This window comes from Pezoporus occidentalis, unplaced genomic scaffold, assembly GCF_034315485.1.
Source record: "Pezoporus occidentalis ecotype Australia unplaced genomic scaffold, CSIRO_AGI_Poc_V1 ctg70, whole genome shotgun sequence".
NCBI classification, from domain to species: Eukaryota; Metazoa; Chordata; class Aves; order Psittaciformes; family Psittacidae; genus Pezoporus; species Pezoporus occidentalis.
Genome location: NW_026916053.1, coordinates 3,851,568 through 3,869,570, shown reverse-complemented (window position 1 = coordinate 3,869,570; position 18,003 = coordinate 3,851,568). Strand labels below are relative to the sequence as shown.

Here is an 18,003-nt window from a genome sequence, read left to right as displayed (position 1 = left end):
ATCTTCACCGCAGGTTTTGGTGTGTGCGGTGAAGCCACCAGCAGCAAGAGCCCATTTAAAGAAACTGGGGTGAAGAATCATTCTGCTGGAGGCATATGCAAGTATTTTGGGGGCACCCAAACTTTAAGTATGGAGGAAGGTTACAAGGCCCTTTCCTCCTGAAGTGAGTTTCCCGTTATGACTCGTGAGCATTCCAAGTCTTCCCCAATTTGAGGGGTGTTTCCATTGGAGCCTTGTGCTGATCTGTGGGGTTGCATGAACCGGACTTCACAGGAGTGCTTTCTCCCCTCTCGGTCCATCTGGTAACAGAGGTTGGACAATGCAGACCCAGCCCAGTAATTTCTGCTCTTGTTATAGCAGATCTGGAAGGTGAAAAGTGACCGTTTGGTCCTTGGTGAAGTTACTGATAGTTAAATTCCTGGACCTTTCCCAGGAAGTGTCCTGTGATTTGCAACTAGGGCTTTGGGGCTGTTTCATCAACAAACCCTCACTAGCTAAAACCATCAGATTGAAAATGAACCTGTTTACTGGTCAGTGGTTATCTATGGATTTGTGAGAAGGGCTTTTTGGGGGAGAAAACTTGGCTTTTCCAATTGGAACAGTTGTATTTCAGGAGTTGGGTTTTGGTCGTTTCCTCAGAACCCTTCGTCCTTTGAGCACATTACCTTGAGGGTAAATGTGCTGGTGTTCTCCTATTGTAACATTAGTGTCTTGTAAATGATGTTTCATTTGCTCTGTGTGTGTGTGTGGTAGTTTTGGCTATTTTTGCTCTGTTGACTTGTTCCTGTCAGTGCTACAAGGTGGACAGATGAAACGAGGCTTGAAGAAATGCTTACTTGTCAAGTCCTGGGCAAGTGTAACTGCAGCACGTGTGAAAACTGGAGCCTTTGCTTAGACTTCTAAATCTCTTAGTGTCTGATGTGTATCGACTATTAACATTTAAACAGAAAATCAGTATGTTGTGAATGGAGTAATCCTAATGAATGGTGGGAATTAGATCACCACAGCCTGAGCAGCAATATCAATGTTTGATTACCCTGTAGATCTAAAATTTAGCTAGGAACTGAATAGGAAGCTCTAATAATGGTTTATGGCAATGTCATTAATGTGATATGGATACTATCCACCAAGTGGACTATGTGTGCAGATTTTCTAAGTAACTTCTGTGTTTTCTTGCTCATTAAAGTAAGAAATATGGGTGAAAGGGTTTCTTAAACTTCCGTGATGCTAAACTTAAGGTAGTATTAATGCAGTTTCAGATTCATGGACTCTCCTCAGGTCAGCCTCTGTAATGAAGTGGTTCTCTGAGGCACTTTAAGGATTTTTCTGTTAAAATGTGGGTTGTATTGTGCCTTTTTCTTAAATTTGTGGAAGTTTGGGGTGTTTTGGAAGCTTCCCCATGAAATCCCACTCAGGAATCTTTGAAGGTGGTGCCTTATTTTCCTTCCAGTTTTCTTGCATAGGTTATAAATAAAAATTTAACCTGTAGAGCCAAAGTGGAACTCTCTTAAATTCTTCATTTGGCCTTGGAGACACGGTATCTGAAGGATCAAAGACAAACTTCTTCAAAAGGAACTATATGAATCTCTGCATGGGTTTTGAAAGTACTTTTAAAATGCCAATGGAAGTAAATAGCTTGAATTGCCTACTTGACAGTTAAACTCTGGAGATGTTATTTCACAGACTTCGTTATAGATTGGTGCCTGCTCTACACGAATAGGAGGTTATAAAGTTAAGCCTTTAATATTATATTACCTTCTTTGTTCTAACAGCTCACAGGGAAGAGAAAAGGAATGAAGATAGAGCAGAGGCTGCGCTGACATCGAAGAAAGCTGTTGCATCTGTAATGGAGAAACAGACATCTTCTCTCTCTAGAAATCTTCCTTCGAAGAAGTCCTCCTCCTTCTCTAATGCAGCAGTAACTAAACAACCACTTAAACCTTCTGCTGCGAGTTTCAAAGGTGTCATTCCCAAGAAGCCTTGGCTTCCAGCAGTCAGTGTTTCTCCAGCAGGCAGTGTTCCTTCAAAGCATTCATCTCTTTCTCATGGCTCATCAGTTTCCAAAAAACCAGCTACGTCTTCCAGTTTGGGTGGAGGGCTCAAAAAGCCTTCACAGTCTTCCATTTCTCCTGCATCTGGAAGCAGTCAAGGAAAGGCATCACCTGGCCCTATCCAGTCACAGCCCAACTCTCAGATTCGGCAAAATATTCGACGATCCCTAAAAGAAATTTTATGGAAGAGGTGGGAATTCAAAGTGCTTATCTTATGTAGGAATCTACAAGTAGAAGTGAATGTTTAGCCTGAAGAGTTTTGCTTACATCTTAATAAAGGGGTATTGAGGGATTGAATTTATACTGCAAGTTACTGCAAGTGTAATTGGTATTTCAGGTGTACATTAATAATGATCTTTATTAAATAAATGTGAAAAAGCCTTTAGGAATAAAAAAAGATCCTCACTAATCCATTTATAGTGAAGCAATTACAGTTGAATTAAATTACAGCATAGGGGCATTTTATAATACAGGTGCTCTGAAGCTTTAAAATCAGGTGTTGGTAGTATTGGGGATGTAGAGGTTATAGGGAACATAGTACAGGAAACATCCCAGTGAAAGGTTAGATGCTTGCTGAAGTAGAGATTCCCTCCCAACATAAAAATCCACAACAACAAAGCCAGGTCAGTGGACAGCTATCCCTTAGGAAAGGAAAAAACAAAAAGCAAACATTCCCACAAGGATTATTAAAGCTAATGCCAGCTGTTGAGTCTTATTACAGAGCACTGCGCTGTCTCTGAAATGGAAATGCTGTTCACAGTGGAGAATCTAGGACTAAGACTCAAGCACTTGAACCTCACTGAGGGAGGATAAACCTAAGTCAGCTTTTAATAATGCTACCTGAAGATTCATGCCTAACATAAATGCACGTACCCTTTCTGTTTTTAACAGAGTCAATGATAGCGATGATCTGGTCATGACAGAGAGTGAAGTAGGAAAAGTAGCACTCAATATTGAAAAGGAAATGTTTAACTTGTTCCAAGTTACGGACAACAGATACAAGAGTAAATACCGTAGCATCATGTTCAATCTCAAGGACCCCAAAAACCAGGTTTGGAATTTCCTTAAGCAGTAAATATATATATTGAAATATATATTTGTTTTTTAGTATTTCAAACTCTGCCTTCAACATTGCCTTGAACATTTAAGAGTTTCAAGGTAGAGACTTATGAATTACACTATAAAGGATTATTATAGAGCCATTCAAATATTAGAAAAAAATGGTTTAGCCAAGTAGAAGTTCAAGGTCTACATCAGTTGGTCGTGTGTATTTATTAAGTGTGGACATTTGGTGTGAAATACTTATTACAGAATGGCTTTCTTTAAATACAGACTTTATTAGTTTCTCCTCTTGTGGCATTCTCTACTGTCTGTTAGATACTGTCCATATACACGGTCATCTTTATGCTTTAAAAGAAAAAAGCTGATGCTGGCACAGGTGAAAATATTCACTAGAGAACACTTGAAATTTATTGTTTTTTAAATTTCTACAATGGATATGAAACAAGAAGTGGCAAATTCTGACACTCCTATTCAGTTACATTGATTGTTATTAATAATAATGAGGAAAATTCATACTTTGCGTATATTTCATCCTTATGTTCTGGTTACTACACCTTTCCAAATTTGCTTGTAAGTAGCCAGTATCTGTAATAGAAAATTGAGAAACTGGAACAGCTTTTGCCTGTTAAGCACTGCAAATTTTGTTAGTTACCTTAAGCAGGTTTTCTTCAGCATAGGAACAAAGTCCGTTCTGTTTTCAGGGACTCTTTCATCGTGTCCTTCGTGAGGAAATCTCACTGTCAAAACTGGTGAGAATGAAACCAGAGGAACTTTTATCTAAAGAGCTGTCTGTGTGGAAAGAGAAACCAACTAAACCAGTAAGTAACAGAATGTCCCCTTGTATCTTTAGTATATGCAAATTAAGAGTCAGTTCCCTAACCCTTATCACCCATATTACATTGATGCACCATTTTCTCCCTAATGAAATATTAATAACATTCAGTTTCAATACACTTTTTCTCCACCACGAGGTAACCGACAACCAAGTACAAAATAAAAGTCAAAAATTATAAAATAACAAACTGGTTTTATTTTTTTCAGACTCCAGAGTCAAGGAGCAAATCTCATGAAGTCAAGAAAACAGCTGTAAAACGGGAACATGTGCCACCCGTAAATATGGAAGATTCTCCACCAGTGTCTGATTCTGATGTAAGTATTGGCTATTGCTTCAGCATGAAGACATTGAGGGAGATAAATCAGGGCCTCCAGTCTCTCATCAGAAGTGCAGATTGTTTCAGTTGAGCTGTAAGGATATTCTTGCCTAGTAGGTGTGCCATGAGCATGTTTCCTTTTAGGTTGACAGAGTACAACAAATGATAGGCATATTTGAATGCAGTTCTAAAATGCTGTGTATTTTTCAGCCCCGCTGTCAACTTACAGAGCAGTCCTTTATTTCTGAATATTAGCTATCTACTCCAGAACATGTGGAATGAAATGAAGACAGATACTATTTGAGAGCTCTACCAGGCATTGATATGCTTTAACTGAGACCTCTAATCTTTCTTTTAAAAGAATTGAAGTTAGTTAATGGTTTCCAAAGTATTTTTTCAATAGCAGGAATTAATGATCAACTGGAATATCTTTTGTGTTTATTCACTTTTAGGAGCAGCAAGAGTCAACTCGAACTGCATCAAATTCAAACAGTGCTGCTTCTCTAGATGTGTTTAGCAGTATGCTGAAGGATACAACAAGCCAACATCGAGCCCATCTTTTTGACCTGAACTGCAAAATCTGTACAGGTACCTACAGTGCTGACTTTGTGCAAAGTAAAAGAATGGTTATGTTAAGAGTAGTGTGTTTGTTTTCCTCTAAGCTATTTCATTGTTAAATAGTAATCAAAAGCTTTTGAAATCAATTTATAGGTCAGATTTCAGCATCCGAAGATGAAGGGCCACCTAAGAAAAAGTCAGTGGCTTCTGTTAAAAAGGTGGAGTCAAAATCAAAGCCAGAAGCTCAGCCAAAGTATGAAAGTTCTGCACCAGCCTCAACAGCAGAGCTTGCCACAGAGGCCAGCTCTGAAACTGCAGTGGAAACTGAAGATGAACCAGTAGCAGAAACAGTTCCTCAGTCAAGCGCAGAAAGAGCAACTCACATTCCTACAACCCAGGCCCCTACCAATGCAGATTCCTCTGTACCTGAAGAGATCTCTGCTTTTCCTGCCACTTGTGCTGGCGTAGTTGTCACAACGGTAACAGTTTCAGGCAGAGACCCCAGGACAGCAATGAGCAACTCCTCTGGTATTGTGACCCCAGCCCTGCGTTCTGCTCCTGCCTCTGACAAAGTTTCAACAGTGGAAACAAAACAGGAAACTTCAAAACCAATTATGACTGTCCCCAAATCAATATTGACAAAGCCATCATCTTCACCAGATCCAAGATACTTAGCAGTTCACCACTCACCCAATGTCAAGTGCGTATATCTTATAGTAACCCAAGCTACCCAGTCTTTAACGTGGTTATCTTCAACATCCCGTGTGTCCCATGTTCCATTCCCCTCCTCCCTGTTAAAAGGGATGGTCAATGTTAAAGTTCAGGTAGTCTGATTCAGGTTTTTGATTTAGCATCTCATAATTTACCGTCTCTAGTTGGTAAAGTTTTCAGACCATCAGCAGATAAATAAAACAAGGTATTATGCACTCTTGAAGTCTGCATGTACATTAATGTAGAGAAAGTTAGTGTATGTGAGAGTATAAAATCAGTCCTAGATTATTCATCCTATATTAAAATACTTCTACATCTGAATTTATGAATTAACCAATTGACCAGCTTGAAAGGAGGTGGATTACTTCCATATTCTGGGTATATACAATAGTCAACATAAATATTAACTATATTCTTATGCAGCTGCAGTTAAAAGATTTTTGTTTGTAGCCAATTCTTTTATGTGAAAACCTCAGGTGTATATTATTAATCCAATTAGTGGGGAATATACAATTCATACTAGTTTGTTATGGAGTCAGGATCACAATAGTTACAGTGCTAATATGATTTTATAAAGTAACATGTTTTGGCATCCTTTTTCCTGTCTGGAGCTGCAGGTTCATTTACTGTTACTCCTTGCTTTTTTCACTAATAGCAAGTTAGTGGAAAACATTAAAGCATTTAGTAATAAATCTGTTATTTCTTTAAAATAAAGTAGGAGGGAGGAAAAGAAAAAAGATGCATTCTCATTTGCGTTCTATAACCTGTCTGTTCTGAATTTGTTTTTCAGTGTTGCAGAGCCACGCTCACCTCAGGACAGCGACACTTCCCTCTTTCTCTCTCGTCTCAACACCATTTGGAAAGGATTTATTAATATGCAAAGTGTGGCCAAATTTGTCACTAAAGCATATCCTGTCTCCGGGTGCTTTGATTATCTTAGTGAGGTTAGCACTGATGTGTTTATGTGTTTAGAATAAATCTACTGCAGCTCCTGTTGCTGGAAGGGCTGGGGTCACTACATAGGTGTTATATTAGAACTGTAGCAGTGGTAAATGGCATCCCTTTAGTAATAGGTGGCTCAAGGTAGAGGGGTCACTGATGTGATCTGTTACAGAAGTTTGCTTGGCCATTTATGAAAAATACCGTGCTTTTTAATACCTTTCAACTGAACCCAGTTGGATGCTCTTACTCTGGGGAGAGTGTACATTGAAGTAATGAGACTGCATAAAGATGAGCTAAAATGAATAAGCTTTTCTTTCCCTTTCCTCTGAAGCTTATTTTATGTGACCGTTAGGAAGTTTCAAACACAAATGGGTGGTTTAGGACTTTTATTAACAGGGTGGGTGGTTCTCTTTGATACTGCTTTTGCTAAACTGAGTTTCACAGTCCCCATGACAGGAAGCTCACTAGAATTCATGTGACTTGTAGTCACAAGTGCAGCATTTCCTGAGAAACCGAAAGAGTGGAGGAAAGCTCTATTTCAGATGGCAGCTTCCCTATAAAAACAAAGCCAGTAATGGGCATACAGAGCTAGTTTGCATTTTTGCTGCTGTCCTTGTTTGGGAGTGCCTTTTCTGTTCTGTGTATACCATTAGCCTCTTGGTAATTAAACACCTTGATATTTAGAAATAGCCTGTCTGAAGTTAGAAAAGTATGTGTGAAAGTTTCCCACAATATAATAGTGCATTATCCACTGGGCTGCTGGGATGGGGCAACCTGCACTGCTTTTAAACATCAGTCTCGTTTGGTCTTTCTCATGCTATCATGTAATACTTCTCGTTTAGGATTTACCAGATACAATTCATATTGGTGGGAGGATCTCACCGAAGACGGTCTGGGATTATGTTGGCAAACTCAAATCTTCGCTGTCTAAGGTATTCACTTACAATCCTTCGCAAAACCCGGAAGAAAAATACAGCAATATGAAATAAGAACTTTTTATAATGAGTAAACAGTAAATACTGACATAGATCACACCTGGAAAACTACCCACACCACTTACTCCTTTGACACTTTTGATTTATTGAAGAAATACTAGTATAGAGCTGCAGATCCTCTTGATCTCTCTCTCCTGCATATTAGTTAAAATCTACATATTGTTTATTAATTTTTAATGATTGAATATTAATTATTCAGTATTGAAGATTAAACCCCAAATTTTAAAGAACTTTAATGGGTTTTACTATTAGAAATACTTCAGAAATGAAAAAAATGAGGCCCTAGATACAAATATAATAATGAAACTAAGAATTTTCCCTTTCATTTGTATTAACTTGAGCCTCAAGAAGGTTAGTTTGATGTAAGATACACAAGTAACTTGTATTTCTGAAAATGGGAAGCCTGATTCTGTTTTAGTATTACAAATTGAACAAGAGTTCTCTCTTAAAGCCAGAGTATTGCCTTGTTGAAGTGATAAATGAACAGTTATTTTTTACCCCCCTGGAATTTGTCCTTTACCATTTTATTTGCTGGTATATTGCAGCTTGAATTTTTCCACTTTGCTTTTGTATTACAGGAATTGTGTTTGATTCGTTTCCATCCTGCAACAGAAGAAGAGGAGGTTGCCTATATCTCTCTCTACTCCTATTTTAGCAGTCGTGGTCGTTTTGGTGTTGTAGCTAATAACAACAGACATATCAAGGATCTCTACCTGATCCCCCTGAGTACTAAGGACCCAATTCCTTCCAAACTGTTGCCCTTTGAGGGACCAGGTAAGCACAAAACAGGGGAGGTTAAATGCTAGGTAAAATCACCGCACAAAAGTCAATCAAAGACAAATTGTTGAATGTTTAATTTAAGTGTTACTAAATTTTTTTCTATATAAAACCAATTTTAAAGTCTCTAAATAGGGAAAAATTGGAAATCCAACGCTGGTTGAGATAAAATTATCTGAAAATTCCATAGCTTTTCCAACAAGATGCTTGTATACTAATAAGAGGATGAGTTTACCTATAAAATCAGCTAAACCCAGCCACATTACTGGAAAAATAACCAAAGTAGCACCCCCAAACACCCTATCTTCATCAACCCATAAATCCACAAAAACAAGGCCCTTACAAGCCATTCAGTGTTACTTAAACCAACCAGGAAGTGTAAGCCACAGAGGAGTCAAGAAATCATTGAAGACAAAGGTAGTATCTGTAGTGGTTTCACTACTCTGTTCCTGTCTTATGCTGATTATTGATCTGTATGTGCAATATGGTGCACAAGAGGTTTGTAACATTTTATTCTAGTTGAAGCAAATTCTGGCCAAATCACCGACTTCTCAAAATTGATTTGTTGGGGGAAAAGGGATTCATATTCCATAGGGTTGGTAGGTGGCAGGTAGTAGTTGGTATAGGCAGGTTATAGTACAAGCTTCTGGTTCTAGATAAAAATACCATTAGTAATGTTTCGTTTGAGTTTGCTCCATGCTTGTGTGTTCAACATGGTGACAGAAGAACTGAGAATGAACTCACCCATGAAACACCCATTCAAAAACTTGAAGTCATCTTCATCTGAGTTTGGAGGAGTTGCCTGTGCATAGTTTCCAAATAAGTATCTGGGATTTTATACACAATAACAGATTGAGAAGCTGAAGAGCTGCAGGTTACAATGAAGGTCCTACTTCATTGTCCTAGCAATGGTTTGCAGGCTATTAAACGGTAGGTATGAAACAGCAGATATGCAAGGAGCTGACCTTTCTGAGAAGCTGACTGTCATCTCCTCCTCAAATACACATCTAGGACTAAACTCAATAAAGCCTTCTCAGAGCTTGATTGCAGGAGCAACAGTGTCTGGGACAGGTTTTCATGCGTTGATGGTGTATGACTTCAGCAACAACAGCAAATGATACATCTCCCTCCATGAGATTGCAAAGGGCACTTGCTCTGAATCCTCCAATAAGTTTTTTCTCATACACTCCAAGTCTGTCTTACCCATCCTGGAACAGTGCACAGTGGAAGTCATTGTTTTTAGGTTATAGCTAAAAAGGCAGGATTATTTCTATTTGAATTATAACAATATAGCTATAATTGCTGAATCTCAGCGCCTCATAGTCTTTAACTTCCTGAATTCTTGAAAGGTGTGTAGAAGCTATTATTCCATTTCCTAGCCAAGATGTGAATACACTAAGCACAGAACACTTGGCACAGGGATATAGGCCAAGGGTCTTAACTCATGGACTGTTTTTTCCAGCCAGAATAAAAGCATCACCCTCCTTTCTGGGCAGTAACACCAGGAAGGGGCTGGTCATTGAATCAGCTGTAAATGCTGGCCTGGTAAATAACCTGCTTTAGGGAGGCACTTCCCTACTTGTCACCTCCCTGCATTCCAGTGGAAGGACCAGCTTTCCTTTTTACTTCCTTTTATTTTTCCTTTATAGTTTTCACTTAAAATGAAACTCTTAAATACAGGTATGATTTACAGGTGTTGTTCATGGAGGCAAATTTTGAGTTTTAGACTGAAATACCTATTTGTAGGTGAAGTGGATTAAAGAATAGCAATAGAAACAAGGTTCCAAAGGCCAGAAGATGTAACAGTTTCTTTGACTTAGACTTTGGCCATCAGTTCACACTTGTTGGAAACCCCTGTAACAGCTTTACTTCACACTTGTGCTAAGTTGTGTTCAGGTAAGGTGTTTTTCTGGTTTTGTATATGTGTTAAAACCATGGTATAAAAGATGTGTAATCCACACTTTTTAATGACATCGGATGGAATTCACTGCTTTTGCTTTCATAATCAATAAAAATATTTTATGGAAAGTGGTCATTGTCTCCTTAAATTTAATCATGTACCTTCAAATAGAGTTGAGCAAGGACACTAAAAGCATTATGCTTTAGATATCAGATCATCTTCAGATGACTGGACGGGGGGAAGAGGGAGAGGGCAATACACCCCTGCCACTCCAGAAATCCTAGTTAGGAGATATTCCAGCTGTATTACCCAGTTCTATCGGGCACATATGGATTATGGATTTCTCCTGATTTCTGGTGGACTGGATTGGGAACACAACTGGACTTCTGAACTGCGCTAGTACCTAGAAGATCTACAAAAAACTGTAACTTGGGTGATTTAAAACCAGAAGAAAATTGAAGGTTATCCATACTTACACTTAATTTACCTCAGTTATTACCAGATTTCATGTATCAGTGGGTTCTTCTACATTGTCTTTTTGCAGTGGTTTACTGTATGTGAATTTACTTCTCTGTTTCACATACACACTTAAGATTATTTAGCACTTTCATCTGTAGATCTCAAGGCACTTTGTAAAAATAGCGTAATCAGACTTAGTTACCAATAGAAAGGGATTTATTGAGGGATTTAGTGGCAACGTTGGCAATGTAACAACATTCTTATGTAGTTTGATTAATGAAACAGCCCTGTATCAGCAAAGGATTCTACAAATGTTGATTTCTTCTGGTAGTTTACAGTATGAAGGCATGAATGCTCTTAAAAATTGCAACAAATTGAACCAGATTTACCTGTATTTTCAATGGAGTTGGGTGTCTTTATCTCAGCAGAAATCATTAGGAAAAGCAGCAGTTATAGAAGAACGTGGCATGAAATTCATTGTGTACCTCCCTAGGCAGCAGCGTTGCCATGCAGGCAGTGATCTGTACGTCTAAACCTGATGATGCCAGTCAGTTGTTCTCATGGTTAACTGGAACAAATACTGAAATGGGGTTGATAATATTTAAAGACTATCTTGTGTCAGTCTCTCTGCAGTTCAGAGCTGTGCACCATGGGCAGGCACAGGTCTCTTAACAGGTAGTTCCTTAACCTGCTGGTGATGATAGGGAAAGATGTGGCCATTATATGCATACATATGGTGAAACTGATGCAATTAGTATATTTAAGGATAAAACCAAATCGTTGTCCAGTGCTGATACTTAGTACATCCTGCTTTAGTAGCTTTAGTTACAGGATGTATCTCAATAAAACCAGTGTCTGGACTTCAAGTAATTAATAGGCTAATAACTGTAAATAATATAGTGCTGAAAGCTGCTAACTCTGCTGACATGGCTTGCAGCACTTCTGAAATGCTTGTGAAAGACAAGTCATTGAGCAGTAGTTGGAGATTGCAGCCACCATTTTCCTTAGTACCTAAAATTAGGCACTTAACCTATTTATGGATGTTGAGATAGAATGGGACTGACTTGAAATGCTGCACTGGCTGTATGCTCCCATTTCAAAGAAGCATTTAGTATTTGGTCACTTCAAACTAAGTGAATGTAAAGCCAGGTTAGGCAAAACTTCTAGTATTGGTGTAAAATTACAGTAGCAAAACATAAGATGTTACTGGAGTTTCTTCTATGATAACTAAGGAGATTAAATTACACCTAATGCTATTAATTTACTACTGGAATTTATTGTCTTGAAAGTGTATTAAAACTTTACCCTGTTTTAATTAGTGCCTCGATCTCTGTTTCTTACAGAGATTCAAACCTGATTTTTCAGTAATTGCTGTTTATTAGATACCCTGTTTGGTGGAGTTTTGAAGCCTGTTGATGCCAGTTACTCACTGTTTGAGATTCATTGTGACTAACTGCATAAATCACAGGTCTCTGCATAGAAGTCAAGAACCAAAACGTTAACAACAGAACAAGTGCCTACTAGGGGGAGTTGGATGAACGCCAGTGTGAGGGATACCCTGGAGTGGTCAGCACCGACCAGACGTGGAGTTGTTATTCCTGTCCTGATAAAGAAAAGATACAAAGCAAATTCACACACAGTGAACCATTTCTAGCTAATGAGTCTCTTCTGACTGTGAATTGTGAATGTGGGGGTCTTTTGAACTATGTCTTGATCTTCTATACTAATATAATTTCATTTAAGGTAGTAAGTTATTGTGAACAGAACTGCTATAACTGCTTTTAGGCTGCGGGTGCAAATGAGTAGTTGGATAAGTCAAGTATTTGTGATCCTTTTTGAATAGCCTTAGATTCACGTTGTTTAGATACTCAGATAATACTTTGTTTAGTTCCTGTCCTGTCTGCTTTCATTGTCCATCTCAGCATCCTTCCCTCTCTTAGAGGGCAGATTTATGCATGTACTGAATTATTAGCAAATCTTAGTCCTGGTAATATAAGTGTTAATTTTCTTCATGCTTTCATAAATTTTAATGTTTTTTTCTAAATATGAATGAAGGTGAAAATTTGCAACACTTTTCACCTTTTTTTTAATCACAAATCTTGTACCTGGAGGAAAAAAAAAACAAAACTTTTGGGCACTGAATTTTAGGTATACAAACAGGAAATGATATGTACTACAAAATGAAAGCTTCCTAAAGCAGCACATCCAGTACCCTCCTAAGCACAGAACTTCATTCTGGACATGTTGTCTTCCTTGAGTGTGAGTGGGAGCTGTCCATGTAAAAGGAAGAAAGACAGTAACAGTCCTACAGCCCTTTTGGTTTTTCCTCTTTATCAGAAATGTTCCCATCAGTTTAGGATATACTTCTCCAAGGATTCAAGCCTGAATGAAGCTTTCACTCAGGTGTAATTCTGTGTTTCACTTATAGAAAGGCCGACGGCATCAAACTGAACCCTGCAGCAGCGGGTTTAAAGTCACCAGGGAAAGCAAATCCAGCCACACATTTAACCCCTTCCTACTTAACCCCTCCTTTGCTTGCTCAGTAGTTAAGCAGTTTCCCTGCTTCTGAAGTCTAGCTGGAAAAACCCCAAAGGGGGAATGAGTTCCGAGCCTTGATACTGTTTCCAAACGCAGTTTGTTTGAGGTCATCTTCGCAGTGATTGCTGGTATTTGTTTTAACTTGGAGATGGACAAAATGTTTATAGACTGGTGTCAATGTTAGTGGTTTAGCACAGATTGTAACAGAAATAGTTACAAAGTTTAGCCTAGGTTTTGTCACTTTTCAGTGTCTCTGTGTATACAACGTTTGCCAACTATTTAAATCATGATTTCAAACCTATCACTGTAATCTTTTATTTAAAATATCAAGGAAGGGATTAAAACATTACTTATTGTATACAAATATATGTAAAAAGTAAAGAAATACAGATGCATATGCTAATGAAAATTGCCAGTAAGTCATGTAATGGAATTTAGAAAACCCTCTTATTGTTATGTCTTTTGTAGCTGCCACTATATAAAATACTAAGTTTCTACTGAAAGCATAATTAAAACCTAGGTTTTTACATCTACAATCTTTGTGTTTCCTTTCAGGTCTTGAGTCATCTCGGCCGAATTTAATCCTTGGGTTGGTTATCTGTCAGAAGGGGAAACGTCCCGCCACTGGCATGGAAACAGAAAAGCCAGAGGAAAAGCGAAGCCGAATTCAAGCACATGAGGAAAGCGGGATGCTGGCAGCTTCGCAGGAGAAGAAAGCTCCAAAGTACACCCATTACTCAGGAGACCCTGCCATGAGTACAACACCACCGGGATCTCCCCCACCTCCACCGCCACCACCTCCACCTCCCGCTCCAGACACCTCAGCAGTCACACCTTCCGTGTTAAAAATACTGTCCTCAATCAAAAGTGGAACCACAACTACTGCAGCACCACCAGCTTCAACTGCTGCTTCTGCCAGCACTGCTGCTACCCATTCCTCATCCACCAAAACGGCCACGCCGCTCGAGCACATCCTGCAGACGCTTTTTGGCAAAAAGAAAACTTTTGAGCCCGTTGCTAAGGATCCTGAAAGCGTCCAGGCCTCGAATCAGGAAGGTCAGGCTGCTGCTGATGGGGGAATTGCAGCCGTTCCTTTGTTAGATCCCATTGTGCAGCAGTTTGGCCAGATGTCAAAAGACAAAGCTATAGAAGAGGAGGAGGATGATAGACCCTATGATCCTGAAGAAGAATATGGTCCAGAGAAAGCTTTTGAAATGCAGACTGGTGACAGTGAAAAACGATATAATGCGGAAAAGCCGTCAAGTACAGCAGAACTAGAGGATGAGGCCTACGATCCAGAAGACGAAACTATCTTGGAAGAAGCAAAAGTGACTGTTGATGATTTACCTAACAAAATGTATACAGATTCTAAAAGCAATTCTTCAGAAACATCTGCTTCATACGTCCCCGATTTATCTGCGTCCTCATCCTTGGTAGAACAGCAAAAGATGTTGGAGGAATTAAACAAACAGATAGAAGAACAGAAAAGACAACTAGAGGAGCAAGAAGAAGCCCTCAGACAACAAAGAGCAGCTGTTGGTGTTTCCATGGCTCATTTTTCAGTGTCTGATGCTTTAATGTCACCACCACCAAAATCTTCCCTACTAAAACCTGAAGTATTCCACCAGGACCAGCAGGGTACACAAAAAGTAGACTTACCTTCCTCTTTAAATCAGCAAGCACAACTTGCAAACCAGGGTTGTGACCCACGGCAGAGCAGAGATCCTCGCCAAGCTCGGAGGATGGCAACAGAGACTAATGACAGTGCTGATGCTCGGCTAAAGCCCCCGGTGGTACAGAATGAGATGGCCACAAGAGAAATGGCTCCAGCCGGTTTTCCAAACGCTTTGCAGACGTCACTTGGTAAGGAGGATAAAGCTGCTCAGCCTGGTTTTACTAGCGATAATTGGGTTTCAAGTGAAACCATCACGGCTTCTACAGCGTCCCAGAAAGAGTCATCTAATAGCAAATTTGAAAACACTCTCCAAATCACTTTGGAAAACGTGAAACAAACGGCTCCTGGAGAACCTTCAGCCAAACCTTTACGTAAGGTGCTGCTTCCAACACCTCCAAGTACATCTTTCCAGCCTAATTTCCCCACATCAACTGACAGTCAGTGTTTGCATGATATGCATAAAGTGTCATGGCCAGATGAGTCAAAGGAAATGATGGGAAGAGATTCTTTCTCAAATCCAATGTTCACTCCTCAGGAACAGGCAGCTGGTCACTTTGAACCAGAGAGGGGTCTTTCAGCAATGCAATATGATGAGCAAAGAAATCAGTCTCATCAATTTGTCGAACAAACTGAATCTCCATCAATTCAGGGTGAGGGTGGACCTTCTCAACAGCACTTTGAAGAAAACCGAGCTGGACCTCAGTTTGCTTTGTCGGGGCAGAAAGGAGGACCTCCACAACCACTCATGCAACCTGGAGGACCTCATGGACCTAATTTTAGAGGACCGGCCCCACAGTTCCCTGAAGAGCATGGTTTTCCAAACAATGATGGGCAAAGGGGGCCTCCATCTGGAAGATTTGGAGGTCAAAAGGGTCCCATTCCTTCCTTATTTTCTGCACAGCATGGACCATCCTCTCTTTTTGGTGATAACAGGGGCCCTGCCCCTCCTTATCACGGTGTTCCAAGAGGAATGTCACCATCTCAGTTTGAAGATCCCAGGGAACCTCACATGGAACAAAGGGAATACTCAGATTCCCAGTATAATGAAATGATTAGGCCTCCAGGGCAGTTTGAAGGACCAGATCAACCTCAGTTTATGGGAAACAGAGGACCTTCGCCTTTCCCTTTTGGAGGTCAGAGACGACCCCCACCAGCTCAGTTTAAAGGACAGAGAGGAGGCCCTCAGTTTGGAGGGCCAAGAGGTCCAGCCCCGAGTCATTTTGGGGGACCAAGAGGGCCTCACCCAAATCAATTTGAAGGGCAGAGAGGACCAGCTCCAAATCATGTGCCTGGTCCAAGAGGACTTTTGCCACAGCCGTTTGAAGAGCGGAGAGGGAATTCACCACCCAGATTTGCCAACCAGAGAGGTCCAGCACCAGTTCAGTTTGGAGGACCAAGAGGATCCACACCTGCAATGTTTCCAGAAGAAAATGAGCCTCCCTCTTCTAGGTTTCATTTCCAAGGTCAGTCACAAGGAATGAAGCCAAGCCCAAGACCACTCCTGGACCTTCCAAGCCACCCGTCCCACAGAAAAGAGATGTGGGATGAAGCTGGACCATCTGCATCTGGTTCCAGTATTCCTGGACAAGGACCTGACTCGGAGGGACAGTGGTCAGCATCTGACTTCCGAGAAGGCAAAAATCCTGAGTTCAGAGGCCAGGCATTTGAAGGGAGACAGAGAGACAGATATGAGGGAGGAAATAAAGACAAGGGCTTGGATCAGCCAGAGTCTCAGCAAGCAGATAATAGACAAGGCAGACCCTTTGAGGAAAGACGAAGGGATCGAGAACACAGCAGACCTTGGGAAAGAGACCGTGGCAGAAACTGGAATAGAGACCGGGACTGGGAGAGACACAGAGACAAGGACTGGGACAAAAATAGAGACAGAAACCCAAACAAAGATAGAGAGAAGGATTCGGACCGAGGTAAGGACTGGGAAAGAAGCAGAGACCGAGACAGAACCAGAACCAGAGAGAGAGACTCCTACAGAAGACGTGACAGAGATCGATCGAGAAGCAGAGACAGAGATCGCGACAGAGACAAAGACCGGGACCGGGATCGGAGCAGGGAAAAAGACAGAGATCGAGAGAGAGATCGAGATCGTGACAGAGACAGAGGAAAAGATCGCAAAGATCGGAGCAAAAGTAGGGAAACCGGTAAAGAGGTGAAGCCTGAAACACCGAAGGAAACTCAGAAACCATCAGAAACAGAAGCTTCATCTTCCACTAATCAAGCATAGAACTAAGACTGATATTTCCCGTAATTAATAAACTTTTAGAACACAGCAAGGACTGAAGCAACATCTTGTATATACTGTATATTCTCACCTTTACAGGAATCCCTTTGTAAAACTAGCCTTACACGATGTCCTGACAAATAATAAGCAATTTTGGAACAACTGTGAATGCAACTACTCGAATGGGTAAAAGGCAAGAACACACCGGACTGTCACTTGCTGCATTTTGTGCATAATGTTTTTCTTATCCGAATTCACAGCGTTACCTGTACTGAGATTTTGGTTTTTCTACTTGCATCTTTATCTTAAAGTTTCCATTTACAGTACAGAAATGGAAAAAGTCTAAGAAGAGCATATTGCTTTTTAAGATTATAAAGTTATGTTTTCCAGTAACTTGAATTGTAATTTTATAAGAGAATTTAATCCAGACCTTAGGAGCCATACTTTTACATCTCATTTACGTGATATTTTGGTGTCAAAAGGTGATCCTACAGCACATGCTTTAATAAAAAGGAGTCCAATGTTGCTGTCTTGCTTATTTGACAACAGAAGGGTCATGTCTATTTAGGCAAAGGCTGCAGAAGAACAGTGTTAATAACTACTTGTGGCTGATGAGGATTTGAAAATGGAGTGTTATGAGCTTAAAGTGCACTGTCTTCCTTTTTATATACAGGTATTTTGTGGTTTGGAATCCATCTGTTAAGTGTACAGCAAAGAAACCAGTCGTCCTTGGGGGTTTTTCGTGAGGGTGAGGGGTTTTCATTGTCACATTTTTGCAGATCTGTGATTAAAGAACATAAAACATAGCACCTTTACAAGCAGCAAAACTTAAGAAAGCCTCAGTTCTCTGAACAAGGCTAAGACTCAAATGAATTGGCTTACCAAAGGGGAGTAGTTGGTTAAATAGGCAGCTGAATCTGTTCCTTTGATTGAACTGATTTAGTGGAG

The 18,003-nt window shown here is 40.1% G+C and overlaps 1 protein-coding gene across 7 annotated transcripts in view; it reads left to right on the top strand.

The window, feature by feature from the left end:
- Nucleotides 1-17,580, top strand: part of DIDO1 (death inducer-obliterator 1) — a 51,089-nt gene extending 33,509 nt beyond the window's left edge. For all 7 annotated transcript variants that reach the window (XM_062642147.1, XM_062642153.1, XM_062642152.1 and 4 more), the window contains 10 exons: nucleotides 1,773-2,241; nucleotides 2,943-3,102; nucleotides 3,815-3,931; nucleotides 4,155-4,262; nucleotides 4,717-4,852; nucleotides 4,976-5,522; nucleotides 6,324-6,477; nucleotides 7,318-7,407; nucleotides 8,049-8,244; nucleotides 13,700-17,580. In XM_062642147.1, the coding sequence (XP_062498131.1) occupies nucleotides 1,773-2,241; nucleotides 2,943-3,102; nucleotides 3,815-3,931; nucleotides 4,155-4,262; nucleotides 4,717-4,852; nucleotides 4,976-5,522; nucleotides 6,324-6,477; nucleotides 7,318-7,407; nucleotides 8,049-8,244; nucleotides 13,700-17,058 (5,336 nt within the window). In that variant the 3' untranslated portion in view covers nucleotides 17,059-17,580. The remainder of the gene's footprint in view (nucleotides 1-1,772; nucleotides 2,242-2,942; nucleotides 3,103-3,814; nucleotides 3,932-4,154; nucleotides 4,263-4,716; nucleotides 4,853-4,975; nucleotides 5,523-6,323; nucleotides 6,478-7,317; nucleotides 7,408-8,048; nucleotides 8,245-13,699) is intronic.
- The last annotated feature ends 423 nt before the right edge of the window (nucleotides 17,581-18,003 follow it).